The sequence below is a fragment of the Phoenix dactylifera genome, chromosome 1, assembly GCF_051530095.1.
Source record: "Phoenix dactylifera cultivar Ajwa chromosome 1, Ajwa_hap1_PhDact_Kaust_v1.1, whole genome shotgun sequence".
Taxonomy (NCBI): domain Eukaryota; kingdom Viridiplantae; phylum Streptophyta; class Magnoliopsida; order Arecales; family Arecaceae; genus Phoenix; species Phoenix dactylifera.
In genome coordinates this window covers 11,247,916-11,270,035 of record NC_143190.1, presented here as the reverse complement: position 1 = coordinate 11,270,035, position 22,120 = coordinate 11,247,916, and the positions used below count along the sequence as shown (strand labels likewise).

Sequence of the window (22,120 nt, the reverse complement as noted above, 5' to 3'; positions counted from 1 at the left end):
AAAATTATAGTTGACTGATATTTATGTATTTGATGACGTTGTGCTGTGGAATTGTAGAATTGTTTACACAACAGTGTGGTCAATAAAAAGAGACCGGGAGTTGTCCAGTATACATCAACATAATAAGTATCTACATTCAACTAATTCACATGATGTTATACACAAGTATATGGGCATATGCATTGCACATTGTTTAAGAGATTAAATCATGAGAATGGATACAAATAATTCAGGTCATTTCGGGCCTTGAAGAGATGAGAATTAGGAGAGAGTAGCAGGTTGATGGGATCCTCAGTAAGAGAGTGAGATAGAAAGGAACTAGATGAGAGATAGAAGATAGAAAAGAGAGAACAAACAGATGTAATTACACGAGAAACTATTGATATACATGTACCATATTATCAATGCAAAACTTATTTGTACAATAAAGTTTACTGACAATAATTCTTTTTCTCTGAACAAAAACTTATAGTCAGGATATCTTACTCATATTTTATGTCACATATTACAATGATGTTCTATACCACCTAAATTATAGCAATATATAATATTTTGCAGGAATTAAACAATAGCAACAGAATACAGTTGAAAATAGAAGACCAAGGTGACCTGGAAAAGCTCAAGAGGTGAATTTCCATCCTTTGGAGCACCCTGTTTGGCATCAACACGAAGCATTACATTTCTGCAGCCATAGGTTAGCAATGCAGAGCTCAGTCAACAATGTAAGAGGCTGTACATTATTAAAAAAATGCAAGAAAATAGATAACTACCAATTACTAGTAAAAGAGACTCAAAATCAAATTGAAGAAATTAAACCATCACGTAACTATAACTGCACTTGTTAAGCTGTACTACTTATGAAATACAAAAGGAAAACATCTCAATAATATTTGTTGAAATGCAGCCAGCTGCGGAAAAATGACGATATAAAGCTATATATTGTGCTTCTGGTCAGCCCAGAAACAAGCATATCCTAGTGTATTAGCCACGTATTCACATGTAAAAGCATGAGGAGATACAATGACAACTAAGATACAGAATGAAACACTTAAAGTGATGCTTTTATGAGGTTATCATTGTCAAAGCATATTAGAGAAAAATGCTTTTACTTTTAGTCAATTTAATCAACCATTGATCTCATACAATCTATGTTCCTCATGTTGACCAAAACATACAATCACCAAAACAAAAACTTGGGAACATTGTATATGACCCCTTATAATTTTGTAATTTATCAATAAACCCCCATATTTTACTTTGTTCCAAAAAATCCTGATGATTAGATTACCTATTTATCTCCCTTCCCCCCTTCATGCAGTCGACATATCCTAACCTTTATCGGAATGCATCTAATTGCAGCAGTTGTATCTTGAAAAACATTGCCCCTGGTCAACTCTTTTCTATTGTCTTCTTTGACAATATGTGTTCATAGGTGTTCTTCAGAAGACAGCAGAAACAGATAGAAAACAAATGGGTTTGACAAGGAAGCAAAGGCTTGCTATTTTTTAGCCTGATCCACCTCGGCACACAAGATATTTTTTAGCCTAAATTTGTATACAAGAAAATGGTATATATTGACAAAAATTAAAATTATAAATAATAAAAAAGATGGGAGAGAAACCCTGAGACTCCCCCTCCCATCTGAAGGATGCCGCGTCCCTTTCCTCCGCCTCCACCTCTCACTCCCATCAACGCACCCTAGGACCAGCTGACACACCCGCTCTCATCCTCCTCCCTCCAGCGCACATGCGGACCAGTTATGGTTGCCGATCTGCCTCCTCTCTCTCTTACCAACATGCCTCAGGACCAGCTATTGCTCCCAACCTGCCTCATCCTCCTCACCCTCCCCCCTGGAGCACCACTAGCACACCACATCCTCTCCGTCCCCACCACCAATAGTTGTTGCCAATCTCCCCCTCCCCCACTCCTAGCCAACATGGGATGGACATGCCCTAGATTGGGCTGAGTCAGGCCAAGCCCAGGCCTATATCTTAAAATAGTGGACAAAGTTCAGGCTTTAAGTTTTAAGCCCAAGATCAGGGTCGGGTTGGGCTACGGCCTAGTTTTGAGCCATCGATATTATGTTTAGGCCCGACCTAAACTCGGCCTCGCCCATCGATTCTGAAGTCTAGTGGTATCCATGCTTATGACAGCCATTGTTTGACACTTCAATGAAAAAGAACAGATAATAGCACCAAAAGAAAGGACTTGCCCACACAAAAAAAGATCACTGTCCAACAATATTTTTTCCTAAATTATATCTCAATTTGAACTTAAAAATATTATTATATTACATTAAGACTTTAATAGTTAATTAATAGCCATCATAAGTGTCAATATGATGCTGGTATAAGTTTATAACGATTATAAAGTATATACACACCAGCAGTTATAACATATGTTCATTACCAACAAAAAAAATTATAACAGCCATTACAATGTGGCAATAGTTTTATTTAAAGCCATGCTTGTAGGTTGTCAATTTGAATCTTTGTATATCAAGCAATACATGATTGTACAGATAGATGTTAAATAATGCAGCCAATATAAAAAAAATTTAACTCAAACAAATCAGCTGCAAGATACCATGCAGGCGAATGCAGAAACTCGCATATAATATTTCAAGGTATAATATGTACAAATGGCATGAGATATCAACTATGCAGGAGCTAAAGGTATTCTAGCTGTCGTACTTTCCCCATTCAGGAGGTGCATTCCAGGCAGATAACAGCATATCCGACTTGGCATTAGGCAGACAATTTCTCACGACAAAGGACTTTGTTGTGAACTGAGAAACACCAATATCTTTGTAGTCTCGGTCAAAATCACATATCTGTCAGAACAATTGTCAGGATAATTATTTTTGAAAAACAAAAGGTTCTTACGAAACCATCCACAAAAAATAATTCACTGTGTGAAGTGTGAACAGAACAGAAGAAATGTAGAATCATGAGAAGAAGGTATCATAAGCTCTGCACAATGAGATAGATGACCTTTATAATGCAGTCAAGAATGATGATAAACCGGATTGCACAAGGTTAGAAAGATTTAGCTGACTATAGACAGCAAAGTAATTCACATCGACTGAAGGACAAAAGTTGTAAGGAAAAAAACCTGTATACATGAGACAGGTAAGAATTATTTACTTTAGAATTTAGATAGTGTTCAAGCCCATAAAAATCAGGACAACAAGAAGGATTTCTACATCCAAAGGAGGAGTCAAGTTCCAAGTTTTGCCTCATAACCAAAGTCATGTTCCCCAACAAAATAGATTGTTTCACAATGGACTTCCATCTACATTGATTTAATCAGCACAGTAGAAGAGACAACTTGGATTAAATCAACAAGTTGAAACCAAAAGCATGTCTGGAGCAAAAAAGTCTTTTTTATAAGAGTATTAAGCAATAAAATAAAATTTGTATTCAGGAAGACAGAAGATATTTTTCCAATAGAATTTTCTCTAGAGCATGAGTGGAAAGGAGGAAACAATGACTAACCTCGCTTTTAGCTCTCATACCAGTCTATAGATTTAAGATCTCATACATAACATACGAAAATGTGAATGATCCCAGAAAACATAAGATCTAGCAAGTCACAGAAAACAGTATCATTTATTAAAATCAAGTGAAACACATCAACCTGATACCAGAGGAAATATATCATTTAATCAATCTAAACATATAACCTTTGACAGGAAGGATTGACCCATTAAATTTGGTAGCTTTAAGAATCTATTAGACAATACATTTCTACTCAGGGACGACATCCTTGGTCAACCTAAGCCCTTTTTCACAGATTACATCTTCATGCTCAGGTCTATCTCTCTTTAAGTTTTAAAACAAACATGAATTTCTTTTGGCATGCCATTAAATAGATACTGGTAAACTCTCAAAATTAAACTGCAAATAACAAAAACAACACAAAGATGACCTCTAAAATACTTTCTGATTTTAGAGGGTTATTTTGTGAAAAAAATTATTCAATGACTAATCCTTAAGTACCATTACTTTTCCATTAATAAAGAAATGATGACAGAAAAAGAAAGTCCATAGTATGTACAAGTAGTGCAATCCTTTTCAAACGAGGCTCCCTGTTAGAATTTTGCATGCACGTACCATGTCACTTATCTCAGCTTCAGCAAAAGATTTTCCATCTGCAAGCATATTCCAAACCACCTTGTTGATTCTCATAGAAATTCGCATGGCATAAGAAGGGCTTCTGTTCTTTTCTTTCTCCATCAGATGCAGCTGTGCAGCTTTTTGCAAAGCCATTCTTAATGCAGAAGATGCAGCCTTTCTAGACTTTTGTATGTTAACTAACTCTTTCTTCAGTCCTTGCACCTAAGCATGATAGACAAATTGTAAGTTGCAACGACATTTCAATGTCAAAAGTAGTAAGAGAAATAGATACTTGTTTAAAGTTCAAATTCTATAATTATGTGGACGGAATATCATTGATCCTGTCAATATTTTGAAAGTTTGAATAAAGGAGGATGTATTATTAACAAAGAAGATGATAGGTAGAGCAAGGTCCGTCGAACCACTCCTGAGTAATAAAGATTACCAAAGAATGAGTTTGATCTAATAATAATTGCCAATTATATGAATGAACACATGCCAATTCTTAAACATAAATTCTCTGATTGCTAGAAAAATTTATTCCAAAAGAATAATCAGATTTATCTGAATATAATATGAATTTCCAATACTTTGTATAGTTTCAATCCTACCAGGACTGGTTTTCCACTAGTAATCATCCATAAATCACCATCCTTCTCTGGAAATTGACAGAGGTCTGCAGGAACATCACTAGCTTCTGATAGGGTCCTTATGTCATCAAGCAGTAACTTCCTCTCCCTTTCTTTCTGTTCGAGGTTGATCTTTGCAAGTTCTACCTCTTCAACACCATCAGGAACCACCTCATCAGCCTCTTCTTCAATATCCTCATCATCTTCGGATGGATACAAAAGGCTACTTTTACGAGGCCTAGAAAAATGGAAGTAACACAAAAGACATCAACCAGTAATTCAGTAAGAGATTTCCTATGATCTTAGCTTCTGCTACTGAAAACAATATTAACATTTATTATATATTAACTAGCACAATATTCTTACTATCAACCTAAGTAATATCTGACTGAGAAATAATTTAATGGATACAAGCAATGACAAACAAATTCCTTGTTTGGAGCTTGGGTAACTATTGGAAAACAAGTCAAATTAAAAATATTAACTTGCTAAGCCATTAACACCTCAAGCTGAAAAATCATCAATCATCTCGATGGGGCAGCATTGTAGATAATATCAGCAACAAATATAGGCACTCCAAACTAAAGTAAAAGGACTAATCTGTAATTTCTTCCATGGCCCCTAGAATATTAGCATGGATCATACGGAATCTATCTCAGTATTCAAACAACTAGTCACAGTTCCTAGAGCTCCTTGCAAGGCTTGTTGAAAAACTTGTTGTCAGACCTGATTAACTGCTCTTAGTCATTGAAAATGAAACCCAATAGGGTCCATACTATCAATACAAAATATAGCCAAAATCTTAATAAAAGATATAACACATACTCCAATAATTGTCAAAGAATAAATTGATAGAATTTATAGCCCAAGGTCCTATAAGATAATGAAAGTTCCAACTTCAAAGCATATTATCTTTTGTAATTGCAAACAAGAGCAATGAGATCTGAAACATTCAAGTCAAGGAAAAAAAAGCATATGAAAATAAAGCATCATTACAATATAAAAGAGCAGGAAGCATACTGAGGATCAGTCATCTGAAACAGTTAATCACATAATTGTAAATTAACTAATATTGGTAGGTACCACCTATCGAGAGCCAGGCTGTTATGATACTAGGAAAAGCACATGGCAATATCATTAGAATTGATAAAAAATCTTTAGGACAAGTAGGTTAGACTCATCCGATCAAGACCAATTTGCACAGGTAGCTGTTGAAAATTGATTGGCTTTGTACATGTAAGTCTACTAAAGTTCTTTGGCTTAAAACTGTTCAGATGTCTTCTCCACATGTCTTCATTAGTTTGTTTCATCTCAAAGCCCTCAAAATGGAATGCAGTTGTTTTCTTTAGGTCATCCAACCAGGGCCTCAGAAGCAGCAATAGCTAAATATGCTGACCATTCTGGACTATGCCCTATGCTCTCACTGCCTTCCTGGCTACCAATCTCATGAATACTTGACTTTTTAAACCGAGCAACATAAAACTCATCTCATAACCATATTCAATCCAATTCTTGCTCTTGGGTTCTAGGAATAGGACAATCATGCCAAAAAAACTTTGGAGTTTGCTGAAAATTTTCATTGTTTCTTTCACCAAATCATGCACATTAAAAACTAAAAAGGATATGCTCATACCACCACTAGGTCAGCATTTCAATTTGCTACATTTAGTACAGAGGAAAACTTCTTTCTTAATTGGATCTATATACAAGCTATCCTGACAATTTTTAACCATCCAACCAGGGTTTCAAATACCGGTGCAGGACCTTGCACCTTTTTTTTTTTTTGCCAGAATGGCACAGTACTGGGTACCAACACAAGATACAGGACATCCTGTACTGAAACATTGTCTATTGGTGACTGAAACCTGCTGGAATGATACAGTACCGTTCATACTGTCCCATTCAGCCAATATTTGAAACCTTGTGTCCAGCATTCAGTTTTGAATACAAATTTAGTGATCAACATGATCAGCTATTATTCCATCTTTTACAAGAAAGTATAGCCAAACATATCGTTTAAAGAAAACTATAAAAAAAAACAGGTTTTGAACCTAAGAACAATAGAGAAAAAAAGAGACTAATATGAAATACTATAGAGTTTGCAATATGATGCAAAAGTAAAGTCTCACTTGGGAAGCCTGGCAAAGAGAAGATTGCTCAGTACATCCAGCATGACCTGAAACTGGCGTGAAGTCATTGTTGCAGTAATATTAGGAGAATTGAAAGAGAGCTCTTTTAGTGGTTTCACCTGGATGTCCATAATAAGCAGTCAAAACAGAGTCGCATAGTACATACTTAAGACCCACTAATATTATTTTATATATTATATATAAATGATGTACACACATGCACACACTGAATTTCAGAGAGGACATTCTCAACAAGTTTACATCCTACCTTCAGACCTACAGTTCCACCTTTGTGCCTTGTGTAGCGGAAGTACATTTGACAAGGCATAAACACCCTTTCGAGTAAAGCACCAGTACGTTTTACTTTCGGTGAACTCCTAAGAATCTTAGGGAGCCACTGGAGTCCAGCACCTGGGTCAACATCAGTTGGTGCAACATGAGCTTGAACATGCTCCAGCATCACAGAGAATTCCGCTCGTTTCCATGTCATTTCAGGTTCTGACTCAGGAATCTGCATATTGCTGGTACCTAGCGCTTGCTCAATCATCTCATATCCAACATGAAGAACTGAGTGGAATGAACGAGCTAAGACACGGCCACTGGCTGCAGCAAGCAGAAATCTACCCTGTGTACATATACATACAAGGTCAGCTTCTACACAATAATGGTGAACAGCATTTAACATAATTTTACCTTGATAAACAGTGGATAAAGTAAATACGAAACCATTCATTACTCAAGGCAGACTCATCTAGACTATGAATACATGCTGGTGATGTTACATACCAACGATCCATCAGATCTTTCCAGAATCTAAACAATGTCCACTTATGTGAATTTGTGATGCACAACTGTTTTCCAGACCTAGTGGTGGACAACATTTAACATAATTTTACCTTGACCAACAGTGGATAAAGTACATATGAAACCATTCATTGCTCACAAGGCAGACTTATCTGGATATATTTCTACAAATACATGCTGGTGATGTTACAAACTAACAATCCATTGGAGCTTTTTCATGATTTAAACAATCTTCACTTATGTGTGCGTGATGCACAACATTGTCTCAGACCTAGCGCTGAGGTATTGTACCAGCAAACGACATACATCACTTAGAAGGTTGCATTGCCACCTTGCAACAAATAACTACCGGAAAAATTCCGAATAGTCTGGTGTTTTGATAAGAGTTGACCAAACATTTTGAGAGCAACTGAAATTTCCTACAACACAATTATAATTCAGTATTCTGCAGACAGCTTCATGGAATTGCACATCATACAACAACTATATCTCAGTGCTCATAGCAAGTCAGATGCACCTTGACTTCGAGGTGCTAGGATGCATATTGCTCAGGGATACACAGTATAGTAGGATTGAAGATCTTGATTTGTTGTGTTCAGAGTGTCAAGTAAAAGCAAGAGCTCCTGGCAGTTAAAGACCAAGAATATATGCTAAAAAAAATTAAGCAAAAGGAAAGTTTAATACCAATAATATTAAATGATTACTCCACATTCCAAGCTTTGATGATTCAAATCCTAAAGATGAAAAAGAACAAATATTGCTCAGTACATGGAATGCAAGGAACATAGTTCACTTACATTAGCTTCTTCTGAATGCAGATTGAATTGAGGTTGAATAACATTCACCATGAAGTGGCGTGTCCCCTCTTCCTCTGAATCATCAAGGTATCCATGCTTCACTGCTAGATGAGCACTGGGACTTAATATATAAATACTAAATATATCTATGAAAGAAGCACAAGCTTACATGGAAGCAAATTGTTAAAGCAAAGCAACGCTGACAATTAAAAGACTCCTCATTTGTGTTGTTAAGCTCTAAAGCTAGAGGTGGCACCAAATAATCCATATCAAAAGAAGAATAATTTTCCCATATCCTACAATGAAGGGAAATGTGCAATACGTCCCGATTAAAACCAAGAGAAATAATAAAGCAAAGCCAAAACTATAAAATTTTAGTTTTCCCTAATTTTAAAGTAAAACCCCACACAGCAAACAATATGAGAAAGATGCTTTCTTAATGAACTCACCAACTATATCAGAGGACGAGCATTCCATTTTAGTTGAAGGAGATGGAGATGAAACTGAACCCACAGTCTCAACTTGTCGAGAAGGAGAATTGACGCTATGGGATGTAGGAGACACAAGGTTATCATCACGAGGCATTTTAGACCCATCATGTATCTGCTGTTCCTCAATCATCTTTCTTTGTGCATACTGCCTAGATGGAGAAGGTTTTGGAAGTTCAAATGCTTTGGATATTCCACCAACCCAGGACCAAACAGCATCTCTGTTTTCTATTGTCCACAAGAGCTTAAGGCCATAAACAAATACACGTTGGCAATTATCAGCTATTACAACATTGAATCCATCATCATCACTAGGATCAGAGCGTGTATGGTCACTTTCGCTACCATTCTCGAACTCAGACCTCACATATGTCATCTCAAGATTCTTTCTACCAGATTCTTGCCATGCCAATAGCCTTGCAGGATCAGCCTTTGGAGCTTGCCTTCGTATTGTGAAATAATCAGAATACAAAAGAAATCCATCATCTCGATTTTTCTCTGTACAATTACTAAAATTATTGTATTTCATACTGCCGACTTTACCCGACAGCACAGTTTGTGAACCTCTCTTTGTTGTTGGAATATCCTGAACTGCAGATGAGTTATTATCCCTATTCAAATATGCTTTCAGCATGTGGAGGTCAAGACCCTGGTAAACAAGATCAAGGTGATCGCGCTTGCAATCAAATGTATACCGCTGCTTACCACGACTATAACAGAGTTCGTACTTCAATTTTGACATTTTAAATGTTAGACCACTAGCAGGATCATCATCTCCTAAAGGCATATGTTCAATGCAAGTAGGTGTAGCATCAACACGAAGAAAAAACTCGGTCATAACTTTGTCCAAGGACAAGTTGCCAGATCTTGCAGCTCTTGGAATTCCAAAGCGTGGCCATTTAGAGAACGTTCTCAGTTTATGAGGAGGATTATAATTTATGTTCCACCATTTGAATATCCATGCAAGGTCATGAGCTCCCAGGTTCATTGTTGGGGAGTCGGTGTTCTCCAACTTTTGTGAAGTATCATAAAAGGCGCCATCTAGTAGCATACTGTCTCCAAAACCCGAAGATGTAGCATGCTTGTCACGTGGCAGCAGAGAAGGTCTGAGAGAAAAATTCCATCTTAGAGAGAGAGAAGTTGAACGAAACGGATCATAAACTTTCTTTCGAGGCTCCCCTTCAGAAGGAAGTGCATGCAAATAATGATTTAGGGGATTACCAGAATCACATTGCCAGTCCATGACCACTTCAAGAGAGAAAGCAGGGGAATATAGAAATGGTCTAGAGATACCACATGGAAGTTTTAAACTGGAGTTTTTTGTCAAACTCTCTAGACTGCTTAGATAAATCTTAAATTCCTTTGCAGAAACAACAACACGACCATCTGTTTGCTGGATATCCATGTAATTAGAAATGATTTGAAGTCTGTCTAGCTTCTCATAAGGATTAATTGTCGCATGCAGGTTCCATTTGGTCTCATTGAAATACAAGACAATCTTCCCATGGATATAGTACCTCATGTCATCCCACCATGGCAAGCTGCGCTCCTTTTTAGATGGTTGACTCTGTGAAATATTGACATTTACAGCCTGTGAAGTGCCCACAACATTTTGACCCTTCAAATCAGAATTCTGAATCCTAGTGCTAAGATTAGCCCGGCGCAGGGCTACTGTGAATGCATAACTTACATCTGCAAAAGCTGGCTCATATCCAACTCCAAAAGAAACTTCCCCTTTATGAAAATATATAGGTAAGTCAGAGTACATTTTCATTGGTGGAGTTGTACCACTAGCTGAACGCAGCATCCGTACTCTCCTCCATCTCCCAATGTATACATCCTGATGTATTTGGGGTTGGAAACATGTTGCCTGCAACCAAAGATGGGTTTCGTGAGAAGACAGACATAATGCCAAGACAGTGTGAAAAAGCAAAGAAAATGGCCATGTTTGTCTAGATTCAGAATCAAAGGAAATGATATACAGCATGAATAACGATTGTCTTCTGCAACCTTCATGAAAAAATTAACATGATATATAAACAGTTTTTTTTAAAAAAAATGTCACGTCTTATATCACATGTTTGGTGTTAGTAGACTTTTTTCCTGGAGGGAGGCAGTGCACGAGGCTCCTGCAATTGAGGGGTTTGGGGAGGGTCAGAAGCACACAGCCTTACCCTTGTGTGTGTGTGGAGAGGTTGTTTTCACGTTTCAAACTTATGACTTCTAGATCAAAATGGAGCAACTTTACCATCGCGCCAAGGTTCACCCTCTCAATATAGTCAAATTGAACATATCAATTATAATCTGAATATCAACCTTTTAACAGCCTAGTCATATGTGAAAGAGGCTGGTAAACAGTGATAACCTTTTTCAAATAAATAAAATAACACATCCCAGCATGTAGAAGCATAAGTTATGAAGCACCATTCTATTCATGGAGGGTGGCCTAGTGCACCAGGATCCCGCCATTACAGGGTCCAAGGAGGGTTAGATGCACGCCGCCTTTCTTAGTGTGGTGAGGCTATTTTTGTATTTCAAACCCATGACCTCTAAGTCACAATGGAGCAACCTTACCTTGCCCCAAGGCTCACCCTCATGAAGCACCATTGTAATGTAAATGTGAAAAGTTGAGCAATTTGATTCTGAATTTTTATGGAAGCAAACCATTATTTTGGCCTGGCATTACAAGGAATAAATTCATAATGTACACTATAAATCTGTGTAAGAATATATCCAATAAACAAAATTACTTTTGATCTAACAGTGATTACGTAGTTAATATATCAAAAATTACATATGGCTATGCATGCTTCTCTAGGCATCAACCGTGCAGGGTATAAAGACTTCATCAATGTAAACTAGATGAACTCAAGTACATGAGATGCATCATGCAAGTAAAACAGAAAGCAGGAAAATCAATTAGGATATTGGATGTCAGCTTCAGTCACACTGCTTATGACAAAATAGAGCACAAAATTGACAATTTCTGCTTTTAATAGAATTATCTGATTCACACTCCCTATCATATCATAAATTTCCATATTTGGACTTTTCCTTTTGACAATGGAACACCTCCTAATAACTCTCAACTCTCAAATTTTAATTTTTTTAACAATTAAAGTATATAACCATGAATTTCAAATTAAACATCCAATGTTGCCTTTGATGGACTAACCTAGTATAAAAGATTCGCTAACTTGCCTGGAAAAAAAACCCCACTCATTCACAAATAATTCTCTAACAATTTTATAATTTAACTAACAATAATCATAAAAAGATTCTTTATTCAGCTAGCTAACAAGGAACATATAATACATCGAGAAAAAAACGAAAGGAAGAATGACATTAGTTTGAGTTAAAATATATTTAGTCTTTTATGGTGGTACCAATTAAATTCTCCAACCTTGAAGAAACTAGATAGGGTCCCTCATTGCTGGATGGAAGGTATTCAACTATGATCGGTCATGTATAAGATACTTTTGAAGATTACTACCACAAAACAAACCAACGAAGCAGAAAACATGATGAATTAAATATAAGATGGCATGACAAACCAAAACAAGGAACATTGAACCTGACCTGTTGAGCAAGCACAATACGACCTTGACATTTCCCAGCAGTTGCAGAAAACAATGGAAAAGTGTAATTTCTTAGTTGGAGAACTAAAGAACCTGTATGTAAATGAATATCTCTTCCATACAACCGGGAGAATGGTATATCATTTTCTAAGCAGACAGGATCAAGTTTCTTTATAAATTCAACCATTCCAGAAGAACCTCCTTCAATTTTGGTTAAACTTACATCCAGATCTGTTGCACAGAGTGAGAGAAGGGAAGCTCTATGAGTACTGGGTTTGAAACCAGATTGAAAACCTCTTGAACATGCACCTGATCCTTCTGCAATTACCATTTTTTGACATGCCTGATAATAAGAACGAAATGTCTGCTTATGAATTTCTTCTTGCAATCTCTGAACAGCTAATTTATCATGCACATCAATCTCGATTCCATTATAATGAGTCTTCCTTTCTGAGCACAAGTTATTTGGATCAGCACTTCCTGAAATCATACTGCCAGCAGAGATACTCTCATCAAGTAACTTCAATCGAACAGCTAATTCACAAACTTCATTCTTCATCAAATGGTAATGTTCATCAAGCCAGCCCTGTATGGGCTCTTCCTCAATATCTGCTGTCAGTTTACGTATGACAAATCTAACAGATCCAAATTTTGTTGTTCTGGGCTTTGTTTTTTTCGAGTTTTCCTTCCTAGAAGGAAATATTAGACTGGTTTTAGCAGCAGTAATAAGCTTCAAGCCCCGCAACATGTCCTCAACAGCATCCTCTATGGCACGTAAGTGCAACCTGTAAGGCATGCAGATATGTATGTCAAGCCCTCGAATAACCCAATCTCTTGTTATTGCAGAGTGTGCCCTTGCATCAAGAATGCTACTTGTTGAAACAGGAATACAGGAAATCTGCATGCGGCTACTTTTAAAAACCCTGGCTTCATTAAAACTAAGCATAAGCCCTTCAAGTAGTACACCTATCCTGGCATTCTCAGAAAAGATAGACTGCACATTGATCACTGTTTCAACACCGTCTGCAAGTTCACCAGACACTCTTAACATTTCCACATCAACAGCAAAAATTGACTCCCTTTTTCCATATGGCATCTCAGGTCGCACTTGGTCCAACCTGGTAACATTTTCCTCTGGTTCCATATCTTTCATATCATGGGATTGTACCCTTATTTCATTGCCATAACCTTGGAGCTTCTTATTATGTATCAAAAACCTCAAGCGGGTAAAAAATTCATGTAGTGCCAAATGTGCATCAGGCTCCCATCTGACAGATATATCAGTTGCGCTGAATAGAGAACACACAGCAATATCAGTAAGCCCACCAGTACGGCGCACAAATTTCGCGTTCTGCATATCAACAAGAGTCACTTTAGCACCAGGTTTGTGCTCTTCAGAGTATTCCTGGTAGACCGATCTTGCCCTCTCAACTTCCATCTGTGTTGACTTCTTTTCCCTGTTCACACACAAACTAAGATGGAAGATGTCAAGAGATGTTGAAAATTTCAGATTCTTGCAATCACCAGGAAGGGTTGAAATAATGCTTGCTCTGCGTGGTGTGCCATCAGCGGAGACACTAATTATAACTTCCCCACCTTGTGAACCAAAATTCACACGCTTCGGATCTGCAATAACTGTATCTTGGATGCTCATATCACCACAATAACTTACAGAACATTTTTCAAGATTTAGTTTCAAAATTTGTGTCCCTTTTGCCGACTTCTTGCTTATGTGCCCCACCCTGTTCTCTGAAGCTCTTTTAACAGAAGATAAACTTTTAAATAGTGATTTGAAAGACATCAAGGTAGATATAAAAGACTCAACATGCTGAAAGCCAAAGTGTACTGCCATACCACTTATATCAACAGAAAATACCAATGCCCACCTAATGGGATCATGCTTTTCTTGCAATTCCATCTCCCTGTGTCCCCAATCTAGACTTAACCGTGCAATGTGCATTAAGGAACCTGAATTAGTTTCTACACCGAATAAATTTTCCTTCATGCACTCCTGGTATTCATCTTCCATCTGCAAATGTAGTTCACCAAGTTCTGTATGCACTTGAATCCCCCTGCTAGCTATATTATTTGCAAACAAATGGGACGACTGTGAGCACCCCTGCATCATGACGGGATGTAATAATGTGATACCCCAAATAAAAATATCGAAGGAAAAAACAGAAGCATCAACAATCATTTTTTTCCTGTGCTTTCCTGGATTTGGGAAAAGGATGGCTTTTGCAAAAGATCCTATATGTTTTCTTTCACAATTATCTATAAGTTTCATGAGTAAATTGATATTGCAAGCAAAGGATCCCAATGTTTAAAAATGATGGAAAAAATAAACAGTATATATGACATGGGATATATAAATCTAATAAAATAAGTAGCTAGTTTTTCCCACTTCCCAAGAGCATTAGGCTAGATTGCATGAAGATGTATAGTGTGCTATCCATTCTATGGATATTGTAGAAAGAGAAGATCAAAACTCAATCTTTGGTATCTCACATGGAAATTATCGCTGCGGCATATATAGCAACAGTATAAATATCATAGGCATCATTCCTGCTTCTTACCATTCCAATAAGAGAAAACTGCTACATAGTTTGCTGATGGTACTCATCAAATAGTTTAGAAAGGTATCAAAAGATAATTATTTATTTGTGATGTTATCGAGATGTCCAACATTGTACTTGTCGTATTGCAGTTGCTTCTATAGAGAGTGCTCCTTTGTGAACATTTGAGCAGTCACGTCCACTCAACCTTATAGAGGATAGATAGATACACTATGATTTGCGATATGTGGTTGCACATCTCTCTTAAAAACAGTATCTAGAGATAAGGATTGAAGTAATGTGTGTTGTGCCTATGCTGGTCACAAGCAAGCAGGACACATACTGTGACATTTTGTATCGTGCCATGCTGATCACATGCCAAGATTTGTGGCAACCAAATATATCTATACCAGCTAGTATTAGACCATCTCAGTCTGATGGACCAGTACAAGCCAATATGGCTGACGGGTAAGTGTCAGTCATGCTCATCAGAGCACCAGCATGCAGCACTTAAAACCTCGCATACCTTGATTATGCCACTACCTTATCAGCAAAGTACGTACCATACAATATAAACCAGCACAGTATGGTATGTCAATCCATGCCAGAAAGTAGCAAAGGTTCTGTGCACAATAAAGAACTATATTATGAGGATACTTTCAAAATGATCCGACAATTATTCTAAATTTAAATATTTACTAATTGCATAGCTTTAAAACCAGTGGTCAGAGTTTTACCCAATTCAGAGACCAGACTTTATCTACCAAAGCATCATCATATTTATAGTCATCAACAATTCAACATTGGACAAATTGATGTCATGTCTTGTCAGCTCCAAAAAGATGACAGAATTCAAATGGCAAAATTGTCACAGCTTAAGCTCCCATTAGAAGGTATATTTTTTAAGCAATTATTCTACGAATTTATGTACGTAGTCCATAACGTTTGGCTAAAGGTTGTTCATGTGAAGAATGCTGCCACCTGTAATCCAAGGTTTCCAAAATTGATAAGGAATATGGAGACATAATAAAGTCCTCTCTAGCTAAAATATTCGTCAAATTTATAGACCATGATCACCAATTGAAAATTGCGACGTGATAATCCACCTTATTGTTAAGAAAGACAGGACTCAAAATGACGATATGTCCAATTTACTTTGACCAAGAATAGAACTAGAAATGGGAGACAAAGTAACTGCTAAATCTAAGCCTAATGTAACAGGTCAGCATCCATTCAGTACATTAGCACACTAAACAAGACCCATCTTGACTTTTAAATAGGATAGATTCTTGGCGAAATGTACAACCAAGTCTTGGTCGAGATGGGTCGAGATGACCCTACAACTAGGCCTGTCTGACCACTTGCACTTTGAGTCTTGTGTGATAGTTCACAATTTGTTCTTAGTGTCTATTCAAATGAAAATTGAAGTGATAATAAAAATAAAACAAGGTTAAAATCATGCTGAAAATTTACAAGGGAAAAATAAAAGCTTTGAAATATATGTCTACAAATGACCCAAGTAATGGCTCATGCTAGTCTGTGCTGGGTAAGTACCTGGTTGTCACCTGTGTTCTCACTAGGTATTGGGCATGCAACCTTAATCAACCCCCAGCAACATTCATCCTCATTTGATATGGCCCAATACCACTCATCACTGAGTCAAAGGTCCTTCTTTTTTGTTCTCGCATTGCATAACACTTTCATATGAAAAAATAGGGTACGCCTGTGCCAGCAGGACTTAAATTTATGATGCCAGCACAAGTACAAATCTAGGTTTGAGAGTGGAGATTGCATAATTATATGGAGTAGGTCAGAGGACCTATGAAGCATCAAGCATTTGTATAAGCTAAAGGTTTATTTGTAAGTTAGGTTTACCAACTATATATTCAAAGATGTATGAGATTATGAAAAAGGTGGTGTATAACAAAAAAAAGATGATATGATCTGGAAGTGAGAGTCCGCCAAAAATCACTTTGACATGTAAGCAATGATTCGAAACCCAGAGGGCTAGCAGGCAACCCACCCATCCCAACATGTTCCTTTGAGAAATTGGGACCTAGGTTGGGGTGGGACCTCGATGCTTGCCAACGTGGGATGCCCTGCCCACTCCATATTCGTCCAACCTGGGAAACACCGAAATTGGGGGAGAAACACCCACAATCCCCTTGCTGCCGCCCATCATACCTTTGGTTTTAAAAAAAATAAAAACAAAGGTGGGACCAGGCCCCACTATATCCTATCCATCATGGCTGCTTTTGATGAGTCACAAGCATCGGCCTAGCCTTAAACCAAGAGAAAAAGAGGAGAGAAAGAGAGGAAGGGAGAGTTGGCGATAACCCAGGCCTTCTTCAACTCTTCTGGTGTCTACGAGAGACAAGGATGAGATCTCCTGCAGGATGTCAATAAGCCATGAACACTCCTCCGACGGTCTACCTTAACCCTTTCTTCTAGCTTGTGCCCCAATCCCACTCCCTCCAGTGTCCTCTTATAGATCTTGGCATGCCTACAGGTGGATGTGGTCCAACTAAAGGACGACATGTGGACCGAGACATGCCATTGTTGTGAGAGTTGGACATTGCAGGACGCGGCGCATCCCATTCCATGGAAATCCTAGGACGGCCCTTTTCCACAGTCTATGAATCATTCGATCTAAAAAGGTAAGGGAGAAAATATACAAAACTATGAGGAAATAGTTAAAGTTACTCAGATGTTTTAAAAAAAAAACATTGATGTCTCTCAATAAAATTGGCAAACATGTAATGCATATATCCACATTCTGTTACCATATTCTTGCTAATAACTTAATAAAATGAACGACCATCCAACAAGAAAAAACTTAGAATTCTGATTTGTGATCAGATAACTTACATGGTATAACGGCAGCCCATTAAGGTCGTAAAGCACAATAGTCATCTCTGGTGCTGAGACAGTACATGTCCACATGATGGCTTTCACATCGCTTGGTTGAGACCTTTCTTTCCGAGAATTTTCTTTACCAAGCGTCATTCTTTTCTTTTTAGACAAGTGAAGGTGTAACCATGGCTTTAGTCTGCTCATGATGAGGTTGCACTGGGTACCACCAAGCTTGACATCAACTTCAGCTCTAATAGGTAGAAGCGGCTGAGAGCAAAAGGTAGATCCATTAAGTATTTATTAATACTTTATAGTGAATTAAGTTTGTAGTGCAACACCACCCAGTCAAATGCATGCACAGACACTCAAACACAAAAATACTATATATTGTATCTCCAAAAAAAAAAGCAAGTTAAGTCTATCAGTATACTTTTTTTCACTGTAATTGCCTTTAGCTTTTAAATAAAAACTTTATTCATGGGATTAGAGATTTAGTCAACGAAAAATATTATGATGGTGCATTAATGTAAACATCAGAAAATTATGTCCAGCAGCGTAACTACCTTTGCCATTTCTCTTTCTAAACTTGATCGCTATGTTATTTATTCAGAGTTCAGATAAATATCAAATCTTGTTTTTCCTAACATGCATTTGCACATGATCATATACCAGTGGATACAACTAGTAGATACATATACACATCCATATGCATGTATGTGGTGTATAAGATAATGTATTGTAGTTTAATATAATAGCTGAGAAATGTTTTAGATTATAATTCTATTGTTAGCATATGAAACTAAAAGAACGAACAAGAGTGAAAGAACCACAAATTTCATAACTTCGCAAAAACATCATATTCATAGCACCAAGATGTTTATAGAAAAAAATAAAAAAAAGCATGTGATTTTTTGTATTACCAAACTAGAGTGCTTCAGTATAATCCAGAGAAAAAGAGCAAATTTACTTGGAAAAAATTCAAATATTGTTTAGACAAAAAATCATCAAATGAGAACTATTAGAAAGATCTAAGAAAATTGAAAAAATAAGTGCAGAAAGGATAAAGCAGAGAATAAAATAGTTGGAACTCATCCATCCCGATTACTTATAAAATGGTGCATATTTCCTGTCTTGTTAACTTAATAATAGGCAGAACTGTGTTCAGGGATACCATGATATCCTTCAAGTTGTTAGAGACATGATGTAACACTGGTGTACATCGCACTAAGACAGAAAACCTAATCTGAAACAAATATAATAAGAAGATGATGAAAGAATTAGAAACCATTCATAACTACAGACATGTGGTCTCATTTTGTACAACACATGCAATATGTGCACAAATTAATTGAAAAACAATGTCATACTTTCTGCTTTTCAAACTCCAGTTTGAACTCAGACCACGAATTTTGACAATTCATGAAAGTTTTGAGAAGTATGATGTTTTGAAATTGACGGTAATCTGAAATGTGATGAATGCCACACAACATTACTACACTATCAAGGCAACAATCTAAATGTAGTGCATAAATCACATGTAACAATTTGTCAGAAGATCACAAGGGATAGACCTAGATAGATCATATCAGCGGTCCATCTCAGTACCATAGCAGAATACCCTGCCCTTTGCTGCTTCATATTAAAGTCAGCACCTAGAATAAAAGTACTTCAAAGTAAAAGTACTATAGAGTTAGACTTTTGTTTAATATCATCATAAAAGTACTTCAAAACCAATGTGAAAGTGAAAAGGCAAAGTAAAATAATACAGCAACACGGATAAAAGATGGTGTGATTGCCTGATGATCATCAAAAGGGATGACAGAATGAGCAAGAAAAGTCAGATTGGGTTAAAAGAGGTCGCAACAAAGAAGAAAACTAACCTTATTTATGTTTATTTGGTATCAGGGGTCTCCATGCCTAAAAAACATTTATCAGATGAGTAATATAGAAAATAGAGATGAAAGGCAAGTTCCCTCTCCTTTACCTTCAACTTCCACCATCAGACAAATGAATTGGCATAAATGTAGCTAAAGCTAACTGTGATACAAGAATTTAAGAACATGATGGTTCCATGGAAAGGTGAAATTACTATCTCGCAGATGAATGTTGACTTTGATTTATGCGGTCCTTTCACAAATTCCAAGTATCATTTTATAATCTTCATTACACCATCATGGGATGAAGGTCTGAACTCTGAAGCAATGAGGAATCTGAGTTGAAGCACACACCTGGTGAAGTGGGAAGTTCTATGCAGATTAAAAGCAGATTGAGGCTTAGATCTGGGTTTCATCAAAAGGCTAATCAAACTTCTGTCTAAACATTTGTGGTTCCGGATAAAAGAGGATGGTCAGCTGAGAGCACATCATTCATTTGTAGAATAATGGTTCTAAGAAGAATAGGATATCCACCTACTCCTTGACTAGGCCTTGGAGCAACCGTCAAGATAAACTTATTAGAATCACTTTCAACATTTAACGCATTTCCAAAGAAAACTTCATAGCAGAAATTGAAATCCATGCTTGTCATATGAAGTTCATATGATAGAAGAGACCTGACATCAAGGTACGCCGAACCGGTACCGGTCGGTGTACCATTGGGGACCGGTACCATACCGGCAAACCATAGAAGGGGAAAAAAAACAAAGTGCGCGTCCGCGTTAAAGCCACAGAGTGGCATTAAATGGCCCACGCAGGCTACCCTGCATGGGCTCGCTGCCCCGCTTGAGAAACCATGCGCGGGCGCGGTTCCCTGCGCGTGGAATCGCGCGCGAGCACGAGCTGGGCGCGCGATTCCCCGTTCGTGCCCGCATGAGTGCTCTTTTTTTTTTCCCTTCTCTTCTTCCTTCTTCCCAAATGTTCTCTCCTCCTTTCTTCCCGTCTCTCCTCTCTTCTCCTCTCTTTACCCCTTCTCCCGCGAGCAAAGGGGGTGATCCTCGTCGGGGTGCTCGAGAGGGGGTCGGCCTGAGGCCCGGTGTGAACCGGTACTCTTCTTCTTCCACTTCTTTCTTCCTCTTCTTTCCTTTTCTTCGTCTTCTTCTTCCCTACCCGTGCGAACCATTTTCAAAGGTTGTACCGTACCGGTCCCGGGAGGTATCGGTACGGTACGGGCTGAACCGGCCTGTATCTTCTTTCCTCTTCTTCCTCTTCTTCTTTCCTACCCGTGCGAACCGTTTTCAAAGGCTATACCATACCGGTCCCGGGTGGTACCAGTACGGTACAGGCTGAACCAGCCCGTACACCCAAATTTGTAAGCAGAGGAGTCAGTTATAGATCCAATCAGAAGCAGGTTAGGCCAACAATCTGTCAACATGAATCTAACCATTTAATTGAACAAATAAACCAACCTAACCACAATGGGATGAATCAAGTTAAACGGATTAAACTGGATAAGAATTGCCACCCCTAGCCCTGCCATGGCATAAACATATAAGGGAAGGAGCTCTAAAAAGGTTATTCCAATATTAATAGGAGAGGGAGGCTATGTTAACTCGATTCCTTCCTATATATAACTTATCTAACCCAAAAGTTAGTTTGTAGTTAAACTTCAGCAAACAACAAGATTTGGCAAATAGAAGTGCCGCATGCCCCATAAGTGTAACTACAACCCTGGAGAGAAAGAGTTCCACACTTGATATTTCCTACATGAGCTTTCTACTTTTTCTTGGAAATCATTCATTTATCATACTGAATCAATTATCATTCCTTGGGATGACATTGATGATGCATACACAATATGAAGCATGGCTGTTAGGATGTGAGGTCGGATAACGTAATCAAGGGTAAGTCCACAAATAGAGAACTATGCGAGAATCTTTATATTAAAATTTTAATATAAAAATATATTTATTCATGAAAATCTATGTACTTATTTTACCATAAATTTAATTCTTAATCAAGTCCCACTAAAAAAAGAAATAAATTCCTATGATGGATTCTTTTGGGAACCACCTACCTCCACTTACCCAACAACATAATGTACTCAATCTATTGTTCTTTTAACATTGTGGCGAGCCATCAAGTAGCCAAGACTGAAAAATACTCGATTAGTCATTTCTTTCAACCCAAGAACCAAATGCAACATATGCATAAAGACTTTACACCCATGGTATACTGAACCGGCCCATACCAGCTGGTTCAGCACATACTGTACCGGTACCAAAGCCAACCGAT

At 37.6% G+C, this 22,120-nt stretch overlaps 1 protein-coding gene across 3 annotated transcripts in view; it reads right to left on the bottom strand.

The window, feature by feature from the left end:
* Positions 1–22,120, bottom strand: part of LOC103710169 (protein SABRE) — a 40,911-nt gene that overhangs the window by 4,022 nt on the left and 14,769 nt on the right. For 2 of the 3 annotated variants that reach the window (XM_008795788.5, XM_008795790.4), the window contains exons 8-17: positions 17,967–18,218; positions 12,545–14,662; positions 8,927–10,835; positions 8,478–8,581; positions 7,145–7,501; positions 6,877–6,995; positions 4,730–4,985; positions 4,116–4,340; positions 2,694–2,833; positions 610–682 (exon numbers count right to left, since the gene is read on the bottom strand). In XM_008795788.5, coding sequence (XP_008794010.2) covers positions 610–682; positions 2,694–2,833; positions 4,116–4,340; positions 4,730–4,985; positions 6,877–6,995; positions 7,145–7,501; positions 8,478–8,581; positions 8,927–10,835; positions 12,545–14,662; positions 17,967–18,218 — 5,553 coding nt within the window. The remainder of the gene's footprint in view (positions 1–609; positions 683–2,693; positions 2,834–4,115; positions 4,341–4,729; positions 4,986–6,876; positions 6,996–7,144; positions 7,502–8,477; positions 8,582–8,926; positions 10,836–12,544; positions 14,663–17,966; positions 18,219–22,120) is intronic. The other variant, XM_008795789.5, reaches the window with a different exon arrangement.